Source organism: Notamacropus eugenii, chromosome 6 (genome assembly GCF_028372415.1).
Source record: "Notamacropus eugenii isolate mMacEug1 chromosome 6, mMacEug1.pri_v2, whole genome shotgun sequence".
Taxonomy (NCBI): Eukaryota; Metazoa; Chordata; class Mammalia; order Diprotodontia; family Macropodidae; genus Notamacropus; species Notamacropus eugenii.
Window position 1 is genome coordinate 14,952,078 of NC_092877.1, and position 23,354 is coordinate 14,975,431.

General features: G+C 44.8%; 1 protein-coding gene across 5 annotated transcripts in view; it reads right to left on the minus strand.

Annotated features, from left to right (window-relative positions):
* PRR5L (proline rich 5 like) overlaps positions 1 to 23,354 on the minus strand; it is a 110,211-nt gene that overhangs the window by 63,072 nt on the left and 23,785 nt on the right. For 3 of the 5 annotated variants that reach the window (XM_072619120.1, XM_072619122.1, XM_072619121.1), the window contains exon 2: positions 1,486 to 1,796. In XM_072619120.1, coding sequence (XP_072475221.1) covers positions 1,486 to 1,796 — 311 coding nt within the window. Of the gene's footprint in view, positions 1 to 1,485; positions 1,797 to 3,426; positions 3,535 to 21,017; positions 22,974 to 23,354 lie in introns of those variants that run through there. The other 2 variants (XM_072619118.1, XM_072619119.1) reach the window with 2 other exon arrangements.

Consider the following 23,354-nt stretch of genomic DNA (forward strand, 5'->3'; position numbering starts at 1 on the left):
TTCCCAGGAGATCGTGGACCGAGAAGCACAATGGACCCCCAAGTCTGTCCAGTCCAACCCCCTCATTTTACATATGAGATCAAGGCCTGGAGGGTGAGACAATATGCCCATGGTCACAGAGGGCACAGCCAGGATCAAAGGAGGGAGAGAGACTCCAGTGCTCCAAGCCTCAGTTTCCTCATCTGTAAAATGAAGGGGGTAGGCTAGGTGGCCTCTCAGGTTCCTTCTGGCTCTAAAGTTAGGATCCAAAGGGGCTCAGACAGCATCTGAACCCAAGCTCTCCCACTCCTGAATCAGTGTGAATTCCCATTATCACCACACTCCTCCCATGACAGCCCAGGGAGAGAGCTCCGTTCCTTCTGTGAGCTTATGTTCCCTCCTCTGTAAAGTGACCACTGGATGGTCTCTAGGGTGCTTTCTAGTCCTAAAGCCTGTGATAACCAGGGCCCAGAGCTCCCACTCCCATGGCACTTTAAGACTAACAAGGCACTGTCCTCACACATCCCCTGGAAGGCAGGTAGGAAGAGGATGAGGAACATGGGACACAGAAGATGAGGGGACTTGTCTATGGTGACTCACAGGCCACAAGATCATAGACCTCTGAGGATAAAGGGACCTCCCAGATCACCTTCTAGAAGGCAGGTCCTGGCTTCCATTTTGTCTTTGTCTCACTAGTGTCCAGGTCCTTGATAAACACCTGTTAACCTGAATTAATTCTGCAAGTCTCAATGGCCCAGACCACTCTAATCCATTCAAAGATGTTAAGCAAGGGCCTAAACTGCCTTGGCACACTGGGAGCTCCCTACACCTACAGAATCATAAGTCTGGTCCAAAACACAAAAAACCAACAGAAGTAAGAGGCAGCTTGGCCTAGGGTGTGGGATTCTGGCCTTGGAGTCTTCAGGAAGGCCTAGGTTCAAATTCTGCCTTGGACATTTCCTCCCTGGGAGACCCTGGGCAAATCATTTACCCTTGGTTTTCCCCCTTTTTAAAGAAGGACTGTGGGACCCACTGGCTTCTTGGGGCTTTTGCAGATTTAAATTTAGGAAGCTCCCTCACTTTAGATATAAGGAAACAGAGGCAGAGGGAGCTGAAGGGATTCTGCCCAAGGTTAGCATGGAGGCAAATAGGATGGCCAAGGTTCCAATGACCTTGCTGTTCTCCAAGAAAAATCAGACTAAGGTTGAGTATGTCTGGGCTCTTTTCTTCCCCCAAGAAGCCCGTATTTATGCCCCCATTAGGGTCTTTAGGAAAGCACATAGTTTGAAGTAGCAGTCAGCTATCAACAAACCCTCATTGGTGCCAGACCCTCCTCTGGGTTCCAGGAACTCAGAGACAGACTTTGAAACTAGCAGCAAGTCCCCTTCCTCAGCTTCGCCCACTCAAGTTCAAGTATGGAAATTTCGCTGCCTTTTCCCAGCAATGTAGGGGAAAGCAGAAGACCCCTTCCCAAAGGGCTCCCCGACCCTCAGCTCCCTCTTTCACCTGTTCCAGGCTGAATTGGAACTGAGGTGCATGGCCTGGCGGGCAGCCTGGAAGCGGGGCAGGTCACTCAGCACAGGAGAGCTCATGAAACGGGGCCTCGGCCTTCGGAAGGAGCCCATCTTGTGGAACTCGATGGGCAGGTACAGGGTGGGAGGAGAGCCTCGGGTCATAGGTTCAGGTGAAAGGGCAGCTCCTCCTCTTCTCCTCTCAAAGTCCTTTGGGTTCTGACCTGAAAGGGTCATCTGCTGCCCGGTGCCACCACCCCATGGTGACCCTCGCTCTTTCCTCAAAGCCGCTGGTTCAGCAGATGCCTGGAAGGAAAGGGCAAGATTTCATTTACAAGTCCTGGGCTGAGCAAACCTCATCTTACAGGAAACCAGCTGGGGCTTTCCAGCCGATGAATCCTGAGAACAGCTGCTGGACCGAGATTCAATGGCTCCCACACATTTTACTACCATCCCTCACCAGCACCTGGCTCCACCAGCTGTGGTCATTCTGCTACCTCTGAAAGACGGAGGGAAACAGCTGGGCACCACTGGGCCACCGGGCAGGAACTAGATGCATGCCACCCTCCAAGAGGAGGAAGGAAGCCAACTGAGGGCAGGAACTATTTAATGTCTACCTTTTACTCCCCAGCTTGACACAGAACAGGGACTTAATAAATATTTGCTGAGTTGCATTTGTGGAAGCAGGGCGTAAAAATACAGACCAATTAGCGTCACCCAGTGAACAAACAGCCTGCCACCACCCAACACCTGGCTGTAAACACGCTGTTTCAAAGAGAAGGCCTGGCACAGAATCTTGGGAGCCAGAGCCAGCAAAGAAACCCACTAACAATCCTTACCTTCAAGGAGCATACAGACTAACCAGTAAGAAGAGACCTCAGGTGATCCATGGGGGCCAAATGGGATCCCAGATTTCTGAATTATCAAAAAATGATCATTTACACGTGAGGATCCCAAGGCCCGAGGATTTAAATAACTGGGCCAATCACATAGGTAGCAGGGCTGAGACCTGAACCCAAGTCCTCAGACTCTGAATCCAGGGCTTCTTCCACTACACTGCCTAATGCTAACACTGTAATCTTGCACCTCGCTGAGGACTTAATATACAGGAGGGCCAGGAAAAGAGACTGGACCCGTGATGGGAACTCCCAGCAGAGGAAACACCCTTTACCCTTGCAAGGTCGACACCTTCTCTGCACCATTTAGTTTAAGGAGCTGCCTGTTACACTGAGCAGCTCTGTGATTTGTTCATGGATGGGTCTGAGATGGCACGTGAACTCAGGTCTTCCTGATTTCTCTACACCGACAAATCATACAGAATAATAATTATAATAAACAAACTGAAATTCACATAGTACCTTCATCGATATTACTTAACTTCAGTCTGACAAGAACTTTATGAAAGCTGCTATCTTAAAGAATTCCCTTTTATAAGAAAACTGAGATTTACACAAGTCAGAAGATCAGATTTAGAAAAGGGACCTTAAAAGCCATCTGCCCCAAACCCTCTCATTTTCAGATGAGGAACTGGGACCAAGAGAGATTCCATGACTCGTCTTTGGCCACACACCTAGTAAGTATCAGACGTGGGATCTGAACCCATTTCTTTCTAACTCTCAAGTCCAGCACTCTACCCACGACATAGTTAAGCAGCTAGGTATGGTAGTGGATAGACCTCTGGACTTGAAGTCAGCAAGACCTGAGTTCAAATCCTGTCATGGACACTTGTTAGCTGTAGTGACGGGCACGTCACTTAAAGTCTTTCTGCTTCAGTTTTCTCATCTGCTAAACAGCACCTGTCTCACAGGGTGGTCTAGAGGATCAAGTGATATAATAACATATTATTTGTATCATATATTAAATTAACATATTATATTAATATAATAATATATAATTTACACATATATTGATTCACAAACATTAAAGTGCCACACACCAAACTATCTCTTAAGAAAAGGCTCTGAGGTTTTGGAAGCTCCATACTCCCCTTCTTTTGTATCCTGGACTCCTGGGGCCATTTGGTGAAGCCGGTGGACTCCCGCTCCTAGTAAATACATTTTAATAATTTTAAATACTTACAATAAAATACATAGGATTGCAACAGACACCAGTTATACTGAAATACAGTTATCAACTGAGAACCCTTCCTCTGGAGTCAAATGAAGGAGGTGTGGTAGCTCTGAATAAATAGAGTAAGAAAGGCTGACCCTGAGCCGGCCACAGAGTGTCCGGAGTCTGCCTGGGACGGATCTTGCATCTACAGACCTAACGCTGAGAAGAAAAGGGAATAGCTTTTCTGAGAATTATTAAAAAAGAAAAAGAAAGAAACAGCATCTCTTGCACAACTTCCTGTACGTCTTCCGGCTGCCCGAGGATACACGGCAGGGGGATGCTCATGGAAGTTAGAGGGAGATGGAGAAGCTACAGGACTCTCATCTTTACGAGTTTGCAAGAACAATTCCAATGTTAATCCACAATCTTTAAAACGAAAACATAACTCTCCTGCTAATGCCCCTGGGGTTTTAAGCTGCTTCAGGTTGGCCAGTATGGAGTTAAGAAGAGATATATTTCATTTCCTCTCCTCACTCTTTTGCTTGTAAAGCTAATTCCTGAGTCATTACAGGCTATTAACAACCTTTATTGGGATCTTAAATCGAGGGTGTTAGGAAAGGCCTGCACTCCCAAGCACATGGACAGTGATGGGGGAGGTGGGCGAGACCAAGCAAAGTCTCAGGTATTGACCTGGGACTTGAACCTGAAACAATTATTCACACGAGAAACATGCCCGGGGCGCTCCTCCATCAAGTCTCTCTCAGAAGCCAGGCTTCCACTCGAGGCAGTCTGAGTACACACGGGAAGGAGGGGATGGCTCATCTGGAATGTGAGCTTGCCCGGGCCGGGGAATGCTAGGCAGGCATGTGCCATGAGTGGAATCCTGAGAACCCAAGATCGAGTTCAAGGAGAGGCCTGCGACTCCCTTTTCCCACGGTTCCCCTGTCATTCTGAAAGAAGGGATTCTCTCAAAGGCTTCTTCCCCATAGCCCCACTGTTTTTTCCCAGAGGGAACTTCACCCTTGTCAGGGAGAAAGGAGAAAAAACTATTAGGAGTGGTGACATGAACCCCTGGAAAGGAAACCCTCCTGTGACCAGTAGGTACCCTCAAACAAAGACCTGCCCTGATTTCATTCAAATAAATCCCGGAATCCAAAAAGGATTTTCTAAGCCAGGACAGCCCTTAGGGGTCCTCCAGGATGATGCCTTCATTTTACAGAAGCATCTGAGGCAAAGAAAAGTGAAAGACCAAAGTGGGACTGGAACCAAGGCTGTAAGTAGGGTGCAGGGAGCTGGAAGACCCGGGTTTGAGGCTGCATGGCTTCCAATAAAGCACTGAACCCTCTCAGTTTTAACATGTCTCATTTGTAAAATGGGAGGAATGATCACTGAACCATCTTCCCACTAGGGTAGCTACGTCAAAGGCACTTTGTAAACCTTCACAGCCCTGATTAGACAGACCGGGCAACATTCAGTCTCTTCTGGAGGGCAAGGATGATTTCATGTTGGTCTCTGGATCCCCAGGGCATGGCACGGTGCTTGGCACAGAGTAAGTCCTCAATAAATAGAGAATGACTGAATGAATAAATGAACGTGCCCATCGCCTGATGTACTCATTGAGGATGATCAAGAGCAGGCTTATCTAATCAGTTCTACCCAGGCCTGCCCTGACCCCAGTCTACTGCTCACTGGCCCAGTCATGCCTGGACCAGGTAGCCTGCAGGAAGCGGGGGGGAGGAAAATAACGACAAATGACATTTATATACCAACCTTAAGATTTACAAAGCACTTTATATACTTCAGCGTCACCTGAAACCTAAACAACCCTGTGAGGTCATCATAGCCATATATTCATGGGGCCATCATCCACACAGTTATCATCTCTATTTTTAAGATAAGGAAATTGAGTCTGAGAGAGGCTGCCCAAGGCCACATAGCTAGTAAGTGTCTGAGGTGGGATTTGAACTCAAGTCTCCCAGACGCCCAATCTGGACTCTGGTCACCACTCAAGTCCCAAGCAATTCAAGACCCGGCTTGACCAACTTGCCACAATTCAGGATGTAGAACTGGGTGATAATCTCACCCACTCCCCTCGTTCTGCAGAGGAGAAGCCAGGCCCAGAGTGGGGGACCAATCTGCTCCAGGCCACACAGAGAGTCAGGAGCAGTCAGAATTCAAACCCAGGCCTCCTGGACTCCACATCCAGGGCTCTGTGCACCGCCTCTAGCTGCTTCCCGCCAAAGCTCCAAACTCTCGGTACGGCCCTGAGCCTGTGAACCCACCAAACTGGGGATCGGAGTCATGAGCCGTGCCCTATGATATATTGGGCCCTCACTCAGAGCAAGAATAACTTTCACACAGTTTTTGCTAAGTTTGGTCTCTGGTTTCCCAACTCACATCAGATAAGAAGTAGCAAACATGAAAGAGGAGGGGAAAGCTTGGTAAAGGCAAAGGGGATGGTGGGGGTGGGGTAGGGCGGAGAGGGAGTGTTTCTGTTAGAGAATGACAAATACAGCACCAAAGAAGAGACCCAGAGACCACTTGGACCACCTGGTCCAGCCCTCCTCACTTTAGAGAATCACCAACCAAACACATACACAGAATCACCCAGCTGTGGCGGAAAGGGACCTCAAAGGCCATCCAATCTAGCTCCCTCATTTGACTGGTGAGAGACTGGAGGGTCAGATGGACGTAATGTGATTTGCCCAAGATTATACATGGCCGAGAAACAAGTAGCGAAACATCTTCCTTAGATGAAAAGGAAAAAAAAGAGACAATTCCAGAAGAAGAAAAAACGGGTTTGGAGTTCAGATGCCTGGCATTAAATGTACAACCCACAGGTCTCACTGACCAGGGCACAGGCAATGGACTATCCAGTTACTAAGTGACCCAAGCAAATAATTTCTACCAACCTTACCCTGAAAGTGAATAAAGAGGTGTAGAAGTACAGTGGGAAGTCAAGAAGGAACGTGCTTCTAACTACTCCAGGACTTCCAGTGAAACAAAACAAAGGAGAGTAAAACACAACGTCGAACCAAGACCAGAAAGAAACCCAAGGGGACTGGGCTCCGACTCCTAAGTTCCAAGGAAGGAGAGACAAGGAAAGGGGTTCTGGGAAGAGGCAGGCCACCCCAAACCAGAGAAGACATCCTGCCTTCCAGAAATCTGTAGGACTTATCCCCCTGAACCAGCTGGACACTGAGCACTTCTCCTAAATCCCCTTCCCCCAGCCCAAGAAGATTCAGTCTAATTAGTATGCTTTTTCCAGTATATAAACCTGTAATTAGCAAGACTCTGTGCAGTCTCTCAAATAGTACTCTCCTTTTCTTTATTTTTTGAGGGCAAAGATATGTAGGCGCTTCTATGGGAAATGGTGCCTAGGAACAGACCGGGGAGACAGCCAACATCACAGAAACTCAGAATTGGAAAGGATCTCTGATGTCCCAATAAGTCTGGATGTAAGCTCCTTGAAGGCAGGCCCTGTCGTTGTCAGTCAAGGATATTTATTAAGCATCTGCTATGGTCTGGGGATACTAAAAGAGAAGTCACTGATCTCACGGAGCTCAGGGCTTCATGATGTGTCTGCCATTTTGGAGGGGGGAACGTATCTAAGATTCACTGATTTAGGAAACCCCCTCAGCCAATACATTTCAGCAGCTATTATGCTAAGAGAGTCCTCTGGGCCACTGAGACACTAGGTGACTTCCTCAAAGCCACACAGTATGAGTCAGAAACAGAGCGTTAACTCAGGTCTTCCCCATGCTTTGTCTACTACCTTCACTGGCTGGCACACAAAAAAGCACTTAGTAAATGCTGACTGTATAAATGCCTCTCCTTAAAGATGTCCCAGGAGTTAGCACACAATCTGGCATGAGGAAGCCCATTTCCCTTCCTACCTCTTAATTCTCAAAAAGCTTTTGTTGGCGTTCATACTTTCAGTCATGTCCGACTCTTTGTGACCCCATGGATCAAAGCACACCAGGCCCTTGAATCTTCCACTAATATCCTCAAATCTGTCCAAGCTCATATCTGTTGCTTCTGTGACACTATCCACTCATCTCATCCTCTACCATCCCTTTCTCCTTTTGCCTTCAATCTTACCCAACATCAGGGTCTTTTTCAATGAGTTCTGTTTTCTCATTATGTGGCCAAAATATGCAGGCTTTAGCTTTAGCATGTCTTTCCAGTGAGTAGTCTGAATTAATCTTTTCAAGTACTGACTGATTTGATCTCCTTGCTGTCCAAGGGTTCTCAAGTCTTTTCTGGAACAACAACTTGAAAGTTTTGATCCTTTTCCTCACAGCAAATAGAAATCTTCCTCCATTTTTTACCAGCCTTTCCCCCGCTTCCTCAGCACTTGGAGAGATATAAAGACTTTTTCTCCTCTTGTGGGTCGGAGCAGAGTGGTACAAAATGAACACCACAAAATATTCCAATCATTTCCCCCATGTGTTTCAAATTAACCTATGATCCTACAGACTGAAGGCATTCTAGAGGGGACAATGAGTTCAAGTATACCAAGTTAATGATTTCTTCTGCTTGAAACCAAGTCATATCTTTTCTGTTGTGGTTCCAACATTTTTCATTCGTGTCCAACTCTCTGCGACCCCATCTGGGGGTTCTCCTGGCAGATTCTGGAGTGGTTTGCCTTTTCCTTCTCCAGATCATTTTACAAATGAAGAAACTAAGGCATTGGTTCTCTCTCCTCTCTCCTCTTTGTCATCTAGCTGCTACCCAGTCACATCCTTATAAGATGTTAAAAGTATAGTAGAGCCTGCTTCAGAATCCATTCCCCTCTGGGCCTTTTGCTCCTTCTCCAAGGATATCCATTTTTATTAAAAACAATATGCCATTTGGGGACACACCAGGCTACAGGAACAAAAATAATGAGAAAATGCACTTTAAGGCATTATTTCTTTTTCCCCCTGTACAGTTAACAAGTCACAGCCCAACAAACCCTTAATAAGTCAAGGACACAAATAGTATAACATTCCAGTAGAAAGAAAATGTGGTACATTCCTGCCTTTGGAAGATGACTTCTACATCCTCACGGGCACACAGGGTCATAGATTTAGAGTCTGAAGGAAGCTTAGAAGTCATCCAAACCAATCCCTCATTTTACAAATGAGGAAACGGACGCTCCAAAAGGTCACACAACCAGAAAAATCAAAGGCAGACTCTGACCCAGGGTCCTTCAGTCTGAAATCCAGTGGTCTCCCCACCCCAATGAATTACTTAGTAATCATTCATTAATAATAATTAGGGAATATCATTAAGCACTATGCCAGACACCAAGGCTGCAATGACAAACAGGAAATAGGACCTGCCTCCTAGAAGCACACATATGGGGGGGGGGGCATATATGGAGCAACATGTACACATATAAGCAAATAGCAAATCCTACCAACTAATCACAGAGCAGTTTATACAACGCCAGCCTCTTGAGGATACGGGTTGCTTTTCTTTCCTCTAATATCTAGTCCTTATTATTCAGATTTAGACTTTCTAGCTTAGAAAGCTATTACAGAAAGTGCCCTTAGATGAATGAACACCTAAGTGCTTATTGAATTGAATCAAATATGTTCCTCTCAGGTCTCCTCAACCCTTTGCTTGAAGATGGCCTGCCCATCAGTCTCCTGACCTGTGAACTCCCTGATATGGAAAGGATGTTCCGAAGTCCTTCCTCTCCCAGCTCCCACCCTTCCAAGTCAAGAGCTTTCAGACTGCTGATGCAATTTGCCCTAACTTTGGAATAGTGTTAGATACACTGAAGAAAACGGCCCGAGAACTCCAGAGCTTTGTGCTACAAACACGGACAGACATCGGTGCTGCCGTATAAACAACTAAATGTCTCCAGACAGAACTGGCACGGTAATGAGAATCAGAAACCAACACAGGATGGGGTTACATCAAGGTCCAGGATTTAGCTGAAAAGCCTTAGGACACTGCCTTGGAAGATAGTGGGTTCCCTTTCATCAGAGGCTCTAAAGCCAAGTCTATGTGACAAGTGGTTGGGTATGCTCTAGATGAAATTCATGTTCAAGTGAGGATAGGACTTGATGGCCCTGGATGACCCGTCCGACTCCATGACTGAGATTGTGTGACAGACTGTTCAGTGTCATCCTTCTCTGGAATTCAACATACTGACCACATAGGAAGCCAACATTCTGGGTGCCATTTTGTTTTTCTACAACACGTCATGCCATTTTCCAAAGAGTCTAGGCAAAGAAATCAGGAGCAAGGGTGGTATTTCAGAAAGAGTTGAACGGCAAGCAAAACCCTGGAAGTCAACCTGTAGAAACTCAGGTCAAATCTCCCCTGCCCCGCACCAATCCTGATGGTCCTGCCTCTGACTCAGGAGGGTCCTGGGGATCTGGGAGAGACATGTGCACACATCACACCTGCATTTTCTCCATCTCTTTCTGAAGGCTAGGAAATCTACAAAACCGTAAATCAAGCTCTGATTTGTAACACGGCTGATTCAACTGAAAATTTAAAAATCAGAGCGAGCTCAAGAGGGCTCCAGCACACCCCTGCCTTATTCTAACTAGGGTTGACTTGACTTCCATAGCAGGGCTTGGACGGATAGAGGCCCAAAACAGAATTTCAGAGTTAAAAGACTCCATATCAAAATAGATACCCTCTATAACATTCCCAGGTGGTTACCAAGCTTCTTTTTGAAGAGTTTTTATAAAGAGAACCCATGGCTCTCAGGAGACTCATTCCACTCTTAGGTAGCTCTAAGAAGCTTCCATTTCCTACATCCGTGTCTCTGCACAGGTTGTCCCCATCCCGAGAACACACCACTCCCTTCTCGCTTCCCCATTTTAGAGTGCTTCGATCCCTTGAAGACTCAAGGCAAGGGCCACCACCTTTGGGTGACCTCTCCTGATGCCTCCAGTTGATAATGTTCTCACCCCATCCCAAATATTCTACTGTGTGTTAATATGTGTGTACATGTGTATATACACATACATATGTATGCATGTATACATATACACATGTATATGTGTGTGCGTTCGTCCTTCATTGCCGAAGAAGACCATGCCATCAGAGAAATGATGACTTGACTTGTACTTGACTTTGTTTGGAGTGAGGGAGGGCTGATAGGTAAGTATATATACACATACACACACATATATACTCATACATAAGTACATACACACGGATGTACAAACATAATACTACTTATCCCTTAACTATCTTTGCTTAACTAAACTCGTTGAGAAAAGGACTACTTGGTCCCACTCTTTGTACTCCTAGCGCCTAATACAGCACTTAGGATACAGAAGGTGTTTAATAAATGCTTATTCAGCTAGAGTGAATCAGTGTTTATCCTTATGTTAATTTGTCTCCCTGTAATTTCTACCCATGGCTCCTATTCCTGTATTCTATGGCATCCAATTCATCTCTTCACAAACTGCCTTTCAATAATGATTATAACAGAAATAACAATAAGTACCTAGTATTTATATAGAGGTTAAAGGTCTATAAATAAATAGCTTTACATGTTATTTCATTTAGCTCTTACAACATCCATGTGAGATAGGTGTTATCAGGTGGCCAAGTGGACAGAGCACTGGGCCCGGAGGCAGGAAAGCTTATCTTTGTCAATTCAAATCTGGCATCAGACTCTTACTAGCTGTGTGACCCTGGGCAAGTCACATAACCCTGCTTGTCTCAATTTCTTTTTTGTAAAATGAGCTGGAGAAGGAAATGGCCAACTACTCCAGTATCTCTCTCAAGAAAACCCCGGACGGGTCACAGAAAGTCAGAAATAACTAAAATGACTGAACAACATGTGCTGAGCAGTATACTAGGGACTGGGGATGCAAAGAAATAGGAGACCTAGGGATAAAGAGGGCTTCTAGGGGGTGCACTGGATAGAGCACTGGGCCTGGAGTCAGGAAGACTCATCTTCCTGAGTTCAAATCCACCCTCAGACACTTAACAGCTGTGTGACCCTGGGTGAGTCACTGTACCCTGTTTGCCTCAGTTTGCTCATCTGTAAAATGAGTTGGAGAAGGAAATGGCAAACCACCCCAGTATCTTTGCCAAGAAAACCCCAAATGGGGCCACAAAGAGTCAGATATGACTGAAAAACAACAAAATCTTAAGTCACTGGGTTTAAGTGACTTGTGCCCAAGGTGTCACAGACAGGACGAGACATGACTATAAGGCTTGGTGTCTATCCACTTATAGCAGGAGGTGATCATCTCACTGGACCCCTCAACTGGAGCACTGTGTTCAGTTCTGGACACCATGGTTTAAGGAGAACACAGATAGGTTTGGAGGACATGGAGGGAGTTCTGAATCCATTCTGTACTGGAAAGCTGGCAAAGGTGACCAAAGGAAAAAAAAATTGTTAGAAAGCCTGTGGGGGAAAAAGGTCTTCTAATAATGCACTGTTGATGAAGCTGGGAACTGTTCCACTTTGGAAAGCAATTTGGAACTGTGACCCCAACCCTATTTGACCTAGACCCATGCTCCAAAGAGATCGAAGGCAGATATACAAAATATTTATAGTAAGAGGCTCTTTTTGAGGGGGCAAAGGGCTGGAAACTAAAAGCATGGCCATCCGCTGGGGAATGGCTGAAGAAATAATGGTCTATGAATGTAATGGGATGCTATTATGCCATTAGAAATAACAAAGGGGATTTTTTCAGTCCCCTACAAAGACTTACATGAACTGACACAGAGTGAGGAGAGCTAAACCAAGAGAACAATTTATACAGAACCAATTACATTACAAAGAAAAACAGCTTCGAAAGACCTAAGAACTCTGATCCATGCGCTGACCAGCCATGAATCTAGAGGACGGATTAACGATGAAGCAGGATGCCCGCCTCCTAACAGGGACCCTGGGCTCAAGGTGCAGAATCAGACTTATAGTTTTCGTAAATGAAAAAGACGTGCGTTTGCTTTTCTTAACTAGGCTTGTTTTTTTGTCAGTCAGTAAGGATGTATGAAGCCCCTACTATGTTCCAAACACTGGGTTAAGAGCTGTGAATATAGCAAAAGGTAAAAAGGCAGTCAGTCCCTGCTCCCAGTCTGAGAGAAGAGACAAAACAGAAATGAAGGACAAATAAAATTTATAGAAAATAAATTGGAGACAATCACCAGAGGGAAGGCATGGGCATCCAGGGGGCAATCAGGGAAGGCTTCTTGCCGAAGGGAGGATTTTGGCTGAGAGTGGAAGGAGAGATGGAGACACAGTTAAAGCGGAGGAAGGTCCCAGGCACACGAAAGTGGACAGAGTAAGGGGGTGGAACGTCTACTACAAAGGGCAGCAAAGAGGTTGGGAGGGAAGGACCATGGCGAGGAAGGAAGAACAGTAGGGAAGGGGCCAGCTTACGGAGGATTCTAAAAGCCAAGCACAGGATTTTATATTTCATCCCGGAGGCAAAAGGAGGCCCCTAGCATTGACTGAATAGGGGAATAAGACATGATTCAATTGGCACTTTAGGAAAATCAATTTGATAGCTAGGTAGGGAATGAACTGGCATGGGAAGAAACTTGAGGCAAGGGTACCCCCCCAAGGGTTGATTTTTCTTTTGAGGGAGGAAGGATAGTGAGGAAAACATAGCTATTAATAAGACTGCCAAAAATAAGAAGAAAAAAAGTCGCTGAAATGTGTCTGAAGATACACCAGGAAACAAACAAAAGGAAGTTCAGCAGGAAAAACAGATAAGCAAAACAATTTTGAAAATAGAATGTTGAATTTATGATATAATTTTTAAAAAGCAAGTTATACATAGCAGACGAACAGTTTCATATAAAGCCCCTTATTTTCTACACAGGAAATTCTTTCGGTTTGTTTGCTTGTGTTAAACTCAAAGTTAAAACAAAACAGAAGCAAAAAAGTGGGTGGCTCTCTATCATGGAAAGGCTCATCAAACTATGGTCAATATTAATGTAATAGAACATGATGGTGACGAAAGAATAGATCGACAAAAATGAGCTTGGAAAGAGTTGTACAAACCCAGGCAGAGCAAAGAAAATAGGACCTTGAGAATATTATACCCAATGATTATCACAGAGTTAAATAAAAAACAGCATGAAAGACAGACAGAGAAGACTGAGCTTGGAGTCAGGAAGACTTGGCTTCTAGTCCTCCCTATGCACACGAGCTGTGTGACCTGTGCTCCAGACAATCCTCTGACATTGTAAGTTACAAACAAGCTGCCAGTCTCTGGTGGAATAGAAAACTTTCCTCACACTCATAAAAATCCCACGCTTAGGCCAAACATTACACCAAAGAATAAGAATTCACATGAATGCTAAAACCAAACTCGATTTCAGAGGGCTGAGGAGGAAACAGACTTCTCCCTCTACAGAGGGGTGGTAAACCATCAGCACAGAAGCCTGCATATGTTATCAGATGTAATACATTTGTTTATTTTCTTAAGTTTTCCCTCAGTGTTGCAAAACAGGCTAAATTGGGCAAAGGAGAATTATTGGGAAATCAGAGTGATGTTTTTAAAAAAATCAAAGCATTAACATTATTTTTTAGAAAATAAAAGTGTAGCAAACAAGTGTCAAAAGGGCCATTTTCTCAAGAGTTGAAATCATGGGTGCAGCCAATGGGAAAAGATAATTCTGAGGGCTTGGCAATAGTTTCAGATGGCAAACTTAAGGTCTAGACAGGATAGTTTTGTAAGAGGACTCCCTAAATGATGAAATAAGGCAGTTCTGACAGATATAACATATGGATAATCCACTGGAGAAGGAGAAGAGGTGAAAAGCCACCAGTCAGCATCCAACTGTAGTTTCGAATACTGAAAAATATATTCTCTTCTGTTTAGGTGAAAAGTTAGCCAGAATCTTTCTGATGGAGAAAAAATGAACTGATATATCCTTAGAGCTGGGCTATCACAGAAGAAAAGGACAGGGCAACATCACCAGCAGCCCAGTCTCAGATCTGGAACTCCTTTCTGTGAAGGAGGACAGACTTCATTACTCAGAGGCGAGGGAAATGCCTTGGAAATGTTCATGTGTCTTTAAAAAGAAATACATCTCACTTTCATCATCATCGTCATTACTGGAGTAGTAGCTAGAGGTTACTGAACTTCTTTTAGCCTCTGTTTCCTCATCTATAAAATGGACAAAGAGGTAGTACCATCTGCCTTCTCTCTAGGCTCCAAGGACCACTGCCACTGATTCCCCATATTTGCTGTCTCTGATTTTGTATCTGTATCCCCAGTGCTTAGCAAAGGGTTTGGCACATAGGAAGTATTAAATTCATTCATTCATTCACTCACTTACTCACAGAGTACTAAATGCATGTATTACATAAATAAAGCCTTATTTGTGCACCAGGCTGTTTTGTAACCGCTTGAGAGAGGCAATGTGAAAGTGTCTTGGGGTTGGGAATCAGAAAGCCCTGGCTTAGTCTGAGTCAACTCTGTCATGTGCCAATCTGTGTGGCTTTGGTCAACTCATTTCACTTCTATGAGACTCCGTTTTCTGTGCTACAGTCTTTTTCAGTTGCCAAAGTCTGTCTATTCTACCTTCTTAACATCTCTCCAATACACCCTCTTCTCTCCTCTGGTATGGTCACCCCTCTGGTGCAGACCCCCAACACCTCATTCCTGGATGACTGTAACAGTTAATGATGAGAATGCCTGCCTCAAGTCTCTCCCCATTCCAATCCATGCTCCATTCAGCCACCAAAGAGATTTTCCTAAAGCACAGGTCTGACCATGTCACTCTCTACTCAGTAAACTCCAGTGGTTCCCTATTACCTCCAGGATCAAATACAAAGTCGTGTGCCTGATATTCAAAGCCCTTTCTAACTGAGATTCCAACTTCCTTCCTAGGTTTCCTACACCTGCTCCCCACCAAATGACCCAGTGACACTGCCCTCCTCCCTCTTCCTTGCACAAGATGTGCCCTGGGTCTTTAGTTGGGCTCCACTAGTGCAAAAATGAATTCTCTGAAGTGGCTGCTTATTTGGATTTAAATTTCATGTTGCCATGTGGCTGGAACCAACGGCCATATTTTACAAAATTATAATTTAGAATAATGTGAACTGAAATAGATGCGGTCACTTCATGAGATGCATTATCCATATTCATCAGGATATAGCTGCATTTATGGGGCAGCTAGTTCAAATCTAGCCTCAGATACTTGCTAGCTGGGTGACTCTGGGCAAGTCACTTAACCCTGTTTGCCTCAGTTTCCTCATCTGTCAAATGAGACAGAGAAGGAAATAGCAAACCACTCCAATATGTTTGCCAAGAAAACCCCAAATGGGATCCCAGTTGGATACAACTAAGATGACTAAATGCTGTATTTATAGAGCAAGGACCAAAAACCGGTGAAATCTCTACCAGTTAATTTCCAACTAACTGAAACCTTCCAAAACAAAAGTACGAATATTGTGAGAGCGTAATCAATGAATCGATCAATCACTGGATTCCGTGTACCAGTCCCCGTGGTAGGCACTGACAGCTATGATGTGAAGAATGATATAATCCCTACTCAAAAGAAGCTTAAATTCACACAGAATAAATAAGAGGTGACATGCTATTAATTGCCACAAGAGTGGAAAGTTCAGAAAACAAATTAACCGCGCCTGATGGTGTATGTTGACCTCTGAGTCCATAGACTACTCCAACTCGGCAGAGATTTCTTCCTTAGACTCTGGAAATCATGAAATCCTCGTGCCTTTTAGTGGCAAGCCTATGGCCAAAAGGGATCCATAGGCACCCCTCTTACGGCAGTGAAGTTCACAGTACAACCGTATGGCTATTTTTGTTTTGGCTGCAAGATCATTTGTCCTAATACGTTGATTTCGGATAACAGTCACTGGAATCTTATTTAGAGAAGCCACATTCTTCCTCTGAATAGATTTACTCACAGAACTCTCTCTGCAAGGATTGTACCATGAAAACTGGGGGAAATTGTGTAGTGATGCTACTGCCCCATACCTGAGAAGTTGGGCGGTGCACAAAATGGACCATCCACCCAAAGGGTTTTCTCTGATTCTTTCAATGTTTTGGGGCTACTTGTACAATATGAAGGCTCTCAGAGAGGCTCCAATGGGGAAGGGAGCTTGGTAGCCATCAAGGGCCACCCACACCTGAACAAGGATCCTTCCAACAGCATGTTCTGCAAATGGCCATCCAGCGTTTGGGTCTATGATCAACTCCCACTCAAGCAGTAGTTGGGAAAGAGATTTCTTCAGCAGTCCTCAGAAATCAAGATGGGGCAGAACGTTCATCTGAATTGAATCTAAAGACCTTCAGCGAGGAGGGAGCTCCACCTCCTTCTGCCTGCTGGATCATCCTGATTACGAGGAAACTCTTCCTTAGAACAAGCCCAAAATTATCTTGAAAGTTCAACCCAGTGTTTCTACAGCAAGTCTTAATAACCGCTCCCCTTGCACACACACACACGCACGCAAGCACACACACACACACACACACACACACACACACACACACGATATGTGAAGCCTGAGCAAGTCTTTTCTTTTCTGTTTAAGTACCTGGCATGCTCTTGAGATCTGTGACCATCCTGGATGGCCTGCTCTGGATTGCCTCCCTGTTTTTCAATGTCCCTCCTAAAATGGGACTAAAATAACTGCACCCAATCCTCCAGATGTGCTCTGGCCAGGATGGAGGCCAGCAGGACCACCAGAACCGAGGATGATGGCAGAGACTTCTGGGGACCCATGCCAAAGTCACTCCTCAAGAGACCAATCTAGATCTGGACTGCCTGAGAGGGACAAGACAATGATCACATGGCAATGTAAACGAATTTCTTCTGCAGACTGGGTAAGCGGAGGTAAGCAGCAGGTTGTGACAAGGTCTAATGCACTTTAGCTCAGACTAACACTGAATCACCTTAAGAGCCCTTACTGAGGTTTTGGAAAATGGTTTTTTTTGCACTCCCACCATAAAGACAACAAAACCCCCAATCCCCTTCAGGTATTCATCCTGTGAACACACAAAACGCTACCTGAGCTCAGAAAACCACAGAGCAAAGTCCGGACGAGTCTGTTTGGCTCCGGTGCTGGCCAGAAACTGAACCACAAAGGCATTCAGTGAAGCCCTGAGGTCTGTGGGTGCCAGAAAGAGGGAGAAGGAGAAAGTTCTGTAAATAGTGAAATCCTCGGAAGCATGAGAGGCAGGGGACCATCTGGCTATGGGGGGAGGGGGGAGTTATTGCTTATTTCTTCACACTGCAGCTCTGTGGGGTATAAACGGAAAAGTCATAGCACAAGGCTTAGGGGATCTGGGTTCCAGTCCCAACCCTTCGACACAGTAACTGCGTGGCCTGCTCACTTGACCTCGGCTACCTCACCTGTAAAATGAAGGAGCCGAAGTGAAAAGGCTGTAAGGTCTCCAAGGAGGTCTCCACAATCTGAGGAATGGAACACCAGGAGAAGATTGGAGACGTTGCTCCAACAAGACCCTCCATTTCCCCGTTCCAGGCATCTTCTCTGGCTGTCCACCATACCTGGAATTCTCTCCTACCTCCTCTCTGCCTTTTGTGGTCCTTAAGGTCCCAGCTGAAAGCCTACCTTACAGGAGAAGTCTTTCCTGATCCCCGTCTACTGCTAGTGTGCCTTTGCTCTTCGAATTATTTCTTATTTATCCTCTTGATATCTTGTTTGCATTCTGAGACCCCACTAGACTGGAGACCCATAAGGGCAGGGATTGTCTTTTGCCTTTCTTTGTATTTCCTGGGTCTAGCACATAGTACAGATACAGACTAGACCTGGATTTAATTGATACAGGGAACTCCCAAGTAAGGAAACTCTCTCCACCAGAGCAGGTTGGCAATTACTCAGCATTTTACAGTCTTATGCCCAAGGTCATAGGTCAGTATGTATCAGAAGTGGGATCTGAACTCATCTTTTCCTGATTTGGAGGGCAGCTCTTTAGCTACTCAATAAATAATGTTTGTTGATTGAATAAATGATCCCACCTTCTACAACTTAACATCTCTGGGTCTCAATTCCTCATATGTAAAAAGGAGATGAGGGAAAGGGAAAAGTCATCAGATGATAAAGAGTTGATCTTGGAGATGAGAAAAGCCAGGTTCAAGTCCTTCCTGAAATATATTTTCTGTATAAACCTAGAAGTGGAGAACCTGAGGCCTCAGGGCCACATGTGGCTCTCTCGGTCCTCAAGTACAGCCCTGTGACTGAATTTAAACTTCACAGAATAAATCCTTTTATTAAAGAGTTTGTTACAAATCACTTAAGCTTTTAGTGTCCCAGGTAACTCCCAAAATGCTACCCCATTTCTAAATCTGCATCTTTAAAGGGACTTGGCTCACTGAGAGTTCCCTAAATGGATGAAATTATGGGTTTGGACAAAAGAAAATGAGAAGGTAAGACTGGAGGGTCTCCAAGACCCCTTCTAGCTCTAGCACACTACCATTCTATGAGGTATGCAGTGATGGGAAATGGGGGTCCACCCACCTTGTGCTCATGGTCTACAAACCAAAAAAGTTGAAGGGCCCATTTCTCTGTGCTACCCTAAGACTAATTTCAAAGATCACAAGAATAAAAGTCCCCCTCCCCATCCTGACAATGGATAACTCATGCTGAAAACAGCCAACCTGACGCACCTCTTCCAGGGTGTGCTGGTAAACATTTAACAACCAGCCCTCCAAGGAGGAACAAAATAACCAAAACTTCTACATTTACTCTGTCTTCAAGATGAATATTTTCTCCATCCCTTTCTTAATGCTAAGCCAGCAACAGGACAATACATTCAGGCCCTGATTTGTAGCATTTGCCCATTGTGGGGGTAGTAAATGCCCCCACTAGAAATTTAACACCCTTGGGCCCTTCCCCAACAGCATTCACTTGCCCCATTGAAGAAAAGTGGTCAGAAATACAGAGAAATTCATGAGGGGAGCAGGGAGGATGAAGCTGAGTTTGAACTATGGGGCTCCTTATCTGGGAGCGATTCCGAGGCAGCCACATCTAGCCCTGGGTGGGCTATTTTGTTTGTTTCAATGAGGCGCAAAGGTCCCATTATTATCCTACCAGTGAGGCACAAATTTACGTAAACATGCATACAGCCCTCTTCACAGAATCAGATCTTGTAGGAAGGTCAGAAGTCATTCAGTCCCATTTCCTAGAACAGAGCTTTTCTGAGCTGAGAGAGAGAGAGAGAGAAAGTCTGGAGAGAAATATTTGACCACTGAAACTCTCCAGAGGATGATAGATAGTGAATAAGTGGTATTTCTCTAAAGACACAGAACTTAATCCAATTTAGGTAATCTCCAACCTTTTCTGCACCAAAACCCTCTCACTTCCACCCCAAAAATTAAATTTGGAAATCCCAGATATCATAAGCTGTTAGGGTGAAGGGGGAAAAAGGAGAAGAGGGATGGTAGATTAGATAATTCATATTCTCAAAGGACCCTGTTAAATTACAATTTCAAAAGTTGTATGGCAATGGGTAATGTCATTTATCTGACCTGGACTACTGAAATTAGAGGCAGCTAGGTGGCCCCACAGTGGACAGAGTGGCAGGCCTCGAGTCAGACTCATCTTCATGAGTTCAAATCCAGTTTTAGACACTTACTAGCTGTGTGACCCTGGGCAAGTCACTTCACCCTGTTTGTCTCAGTTTCCTCACGTGTAAAATGAGCTGGAGAAGGAAATGGCAAACCATTCCAGCATCTCTGCCAAGAAGACCCCAAATGGGGTCACAAAGAGTCGGACATGACTGAACAACAACACTGAAATTAAAGCCCAGTCTATTATAGTTGGAAAGGGTCTTGGGGCTGAAGTGCCTCTGATCCCCCATTTATTCATGCACAGGGTCAGTCTCTTTGATGGCCAAACTTCCACTCTCTTGCCCCATGAAGTCACAGAATTCTAGCATTGAGAGCATCCTTGGCAGTCATTTCGTCCAACTCATACCTGGAAATGAATTCCTACTCCAACATCCCCAACAAGTTTTGTCACCCAGTCTTTGCTTGAAGGCTTAAAAAGAAGGGAAACCCACTCCTTTCTGATTCCCGATAGGAAAAAAAACTGCCTAATAATGTAGTACTAACATCCAAACCTAACATTGCCTCTACAAATGGACCTTCCTCCAGCTTTTGTCTTTTGGGGCCAAACAAGACATATCTAATCCCTCTCCTCCTCTCAATGGTCCTTAAATTCAGACCAACAACAAGCCACTGAGTCTTTTCTGAGCAAACTCTCCTGAATTCCTTCAGCCCATCCTCAGATGACTTGGACTCATGGCCCTCCACATGACCCATGTTCCTCTACGAGGGCCCCTCCTCTGTTACATTCTTCCAACAACTGTCACCAAGTATTTAATAAGCATTTCCATGGGCCAAGACTGTTATCGCCAGGAATGTTCAGAATTCAATTGAACAAACGTATATTAAGTCATTTTATGATTAAGTCATTATGAGATACCCAAAGCACCATGCTAGCACTCAAATAATGCCAGTCCTTGGTCAACGGACCACTCTTTGTGACAATCTTACTTGTGTATGGTTTGAACATCTCCCCTTGAACACATCTGGGGCTAGGGTCATCCCTCCTTGACGGTATGTGAAAGGTCTCTTTTTCCCTTAGTCTTCTCAGCACACTAACAACATAATGAGAATGAATGAATGAATGAGTCACTCCCCAATTAACAAAGGTTCAAAGTATGCAAAAAGGCAATTTTCTGAGAAACAAATTCTAGCTCTCAATAACCAAAGGAAAAAAAATGGTTTCAACCATGAATACCTGGAGAAATGAAAATTAAGGCAAACACTCATCAGACTGACAAAAGCTGACAAAAATGGAAAACCGAAAATGGTGGAGGGGCTGTGGGAAAACAGGTTCTATGTATTAATGTACTGTTGGTGGAGTTGTGAACTGATCCAGCAATTCTAGAAGGCAATTTGGAATTATGACCCAATAGCTATTAAACTGACTACCCTCTGAACCATAGATGCCACTACTAAGTCAATATGCCTTAAAGATTTGAAAAAAAAAGAAAAGAAGAGAAAAAGAACACAAGCATACAAAAACATTTATAGTAGCTGTTTTTGTGGTGGCAGAGTACTGAAAACTAAGGGAATGCTTCTCAACTGGAGGGTGGCTAAACAAGTTACAGTGTATGAATATGATGAGCTATTATTGTGCTGTAAGAATCAATAAAGTGAATGGTTTCAGAGAAACCTGGAAGACTTGTATAAGATGATGCAGAATGAAGTTACGGCAATACTGTAGAGACAAGCAACTCTGGAAGACTTTATGACTGCATGGAACAACGATGACCAGCCACGACTCTAGAAGATCCACGACTGATCACGTTACCCATCTCCTAAGAGAGAGATGACGTGGATTAAAGTATGGGCTTGTCTTATTTTGTTTTTAACATGAATGATGCAGGAATTTGTTTTACTTGATTGTATGTAATTACAACAGGTTTTGTTTTTCTGGCATTCTCATTGGGTAGAAGAGGAGGATGCGGGAGGGTGAAAATTTGGAAATAAAAATTGGATTAAAAAAAGAAAGCAGAAAGCCACGGGGGCGGTGGGGTGGTGGGAAGAGAGAGACAAGGATGAATGAGTCAGGGTATTTGGAAAAGACAGATTAAGTCAGGGCTAGTTAGAATCAGAGCCACACCCTGGACTTGGCCACCCGAGCTAAAAACAGAGATTAGGACTTGGGTCCCCAGGGTAGGGTATGATGCTTTTGTTCCCCACAGCCTTCTCCAGGTCCCCTTTCAGCCTGAGAGGTGGCATCTGCGAAGGCTGTGGGAGACCCCTTCCTCTGTGTCCTCCCCAGGGCTGAGGCCAACGATGCAGTCACTATACTGCCTTCTGCGGGTGGCCAGCTCTGTGGGTGACCTCACTGTCAACTCTGGGCCCCAGCTCTCACTGGTGTCTCTCCCCTCCTTCTTTCAGAGGCCACGGGCCAGGGTGTGGTGCAGATCCACACTAGCCAAGACTCAGTCAAACAACCAATCATCACCCCCATTATGAGCAACTAGAGTTTACACAACTTTGAAGTTCCCAAAGTGTCTAACGTGCATGTACTTATTTGAACTTCACAAGTATCCTATTTCTGTGGTTGTTGCTCAGTCACTTCAGATGCTTCGTGGACCCATTTGGGGTTTTCTTGGCAAAGACACTGGAGTGGCTTGCCACGTCCTTTTCCAGGGGATTAAGACAAAGAGGAGTTAAGGGACTCGTCCACAGTCACACAGCTACTAAGCGTCTGAGGCTGGATTTGAGGAAAATAAGACTCCAGGCCTCAAGTTCTATCCACTGCACCACCAAGCTGCTTTCAGACCCAGCGAAAATCCCACCTTGCATAGGAGGCCTTCCTTAACCCCTCTTAACTCCAGCGTTGTTCCTCTTCTAAATACTTCCTATTTACCCTGTACATAGCTTGTGTGTATGTGTGTATATACATATAGATACATATATATATGTATATATATGTGTGTGTGTGTGTGTGTGTGTATACACACACACACACACACACACACACACACACACACATATGTAGCTTCTAGTCTCCCTGGTTTGATTATAACCTCCTTGAGGGCAGGGACTATTTTTTTTGCCTCTTTTTTGTAGCCTCAGCACTTCCCATGCTGCCTGGCACATAGTAGGCACTTAATGAATGTTTAATGAATTGAACTGAATTGAATTGAATTTCAGAAAAATTAAGGAGCTTGCCCACAGCTAGTAAGTATCTAAGGCAGGCTCTGAACCAGTCTCCCTGACTTTGGGTCGTCTGTCTGCTAGGCTTTGACATCTCTCATCTCCAATGTCCAAGACCCAGCCAATCATCCTTAGGCGGTGTCCCTTGGTCCAGGG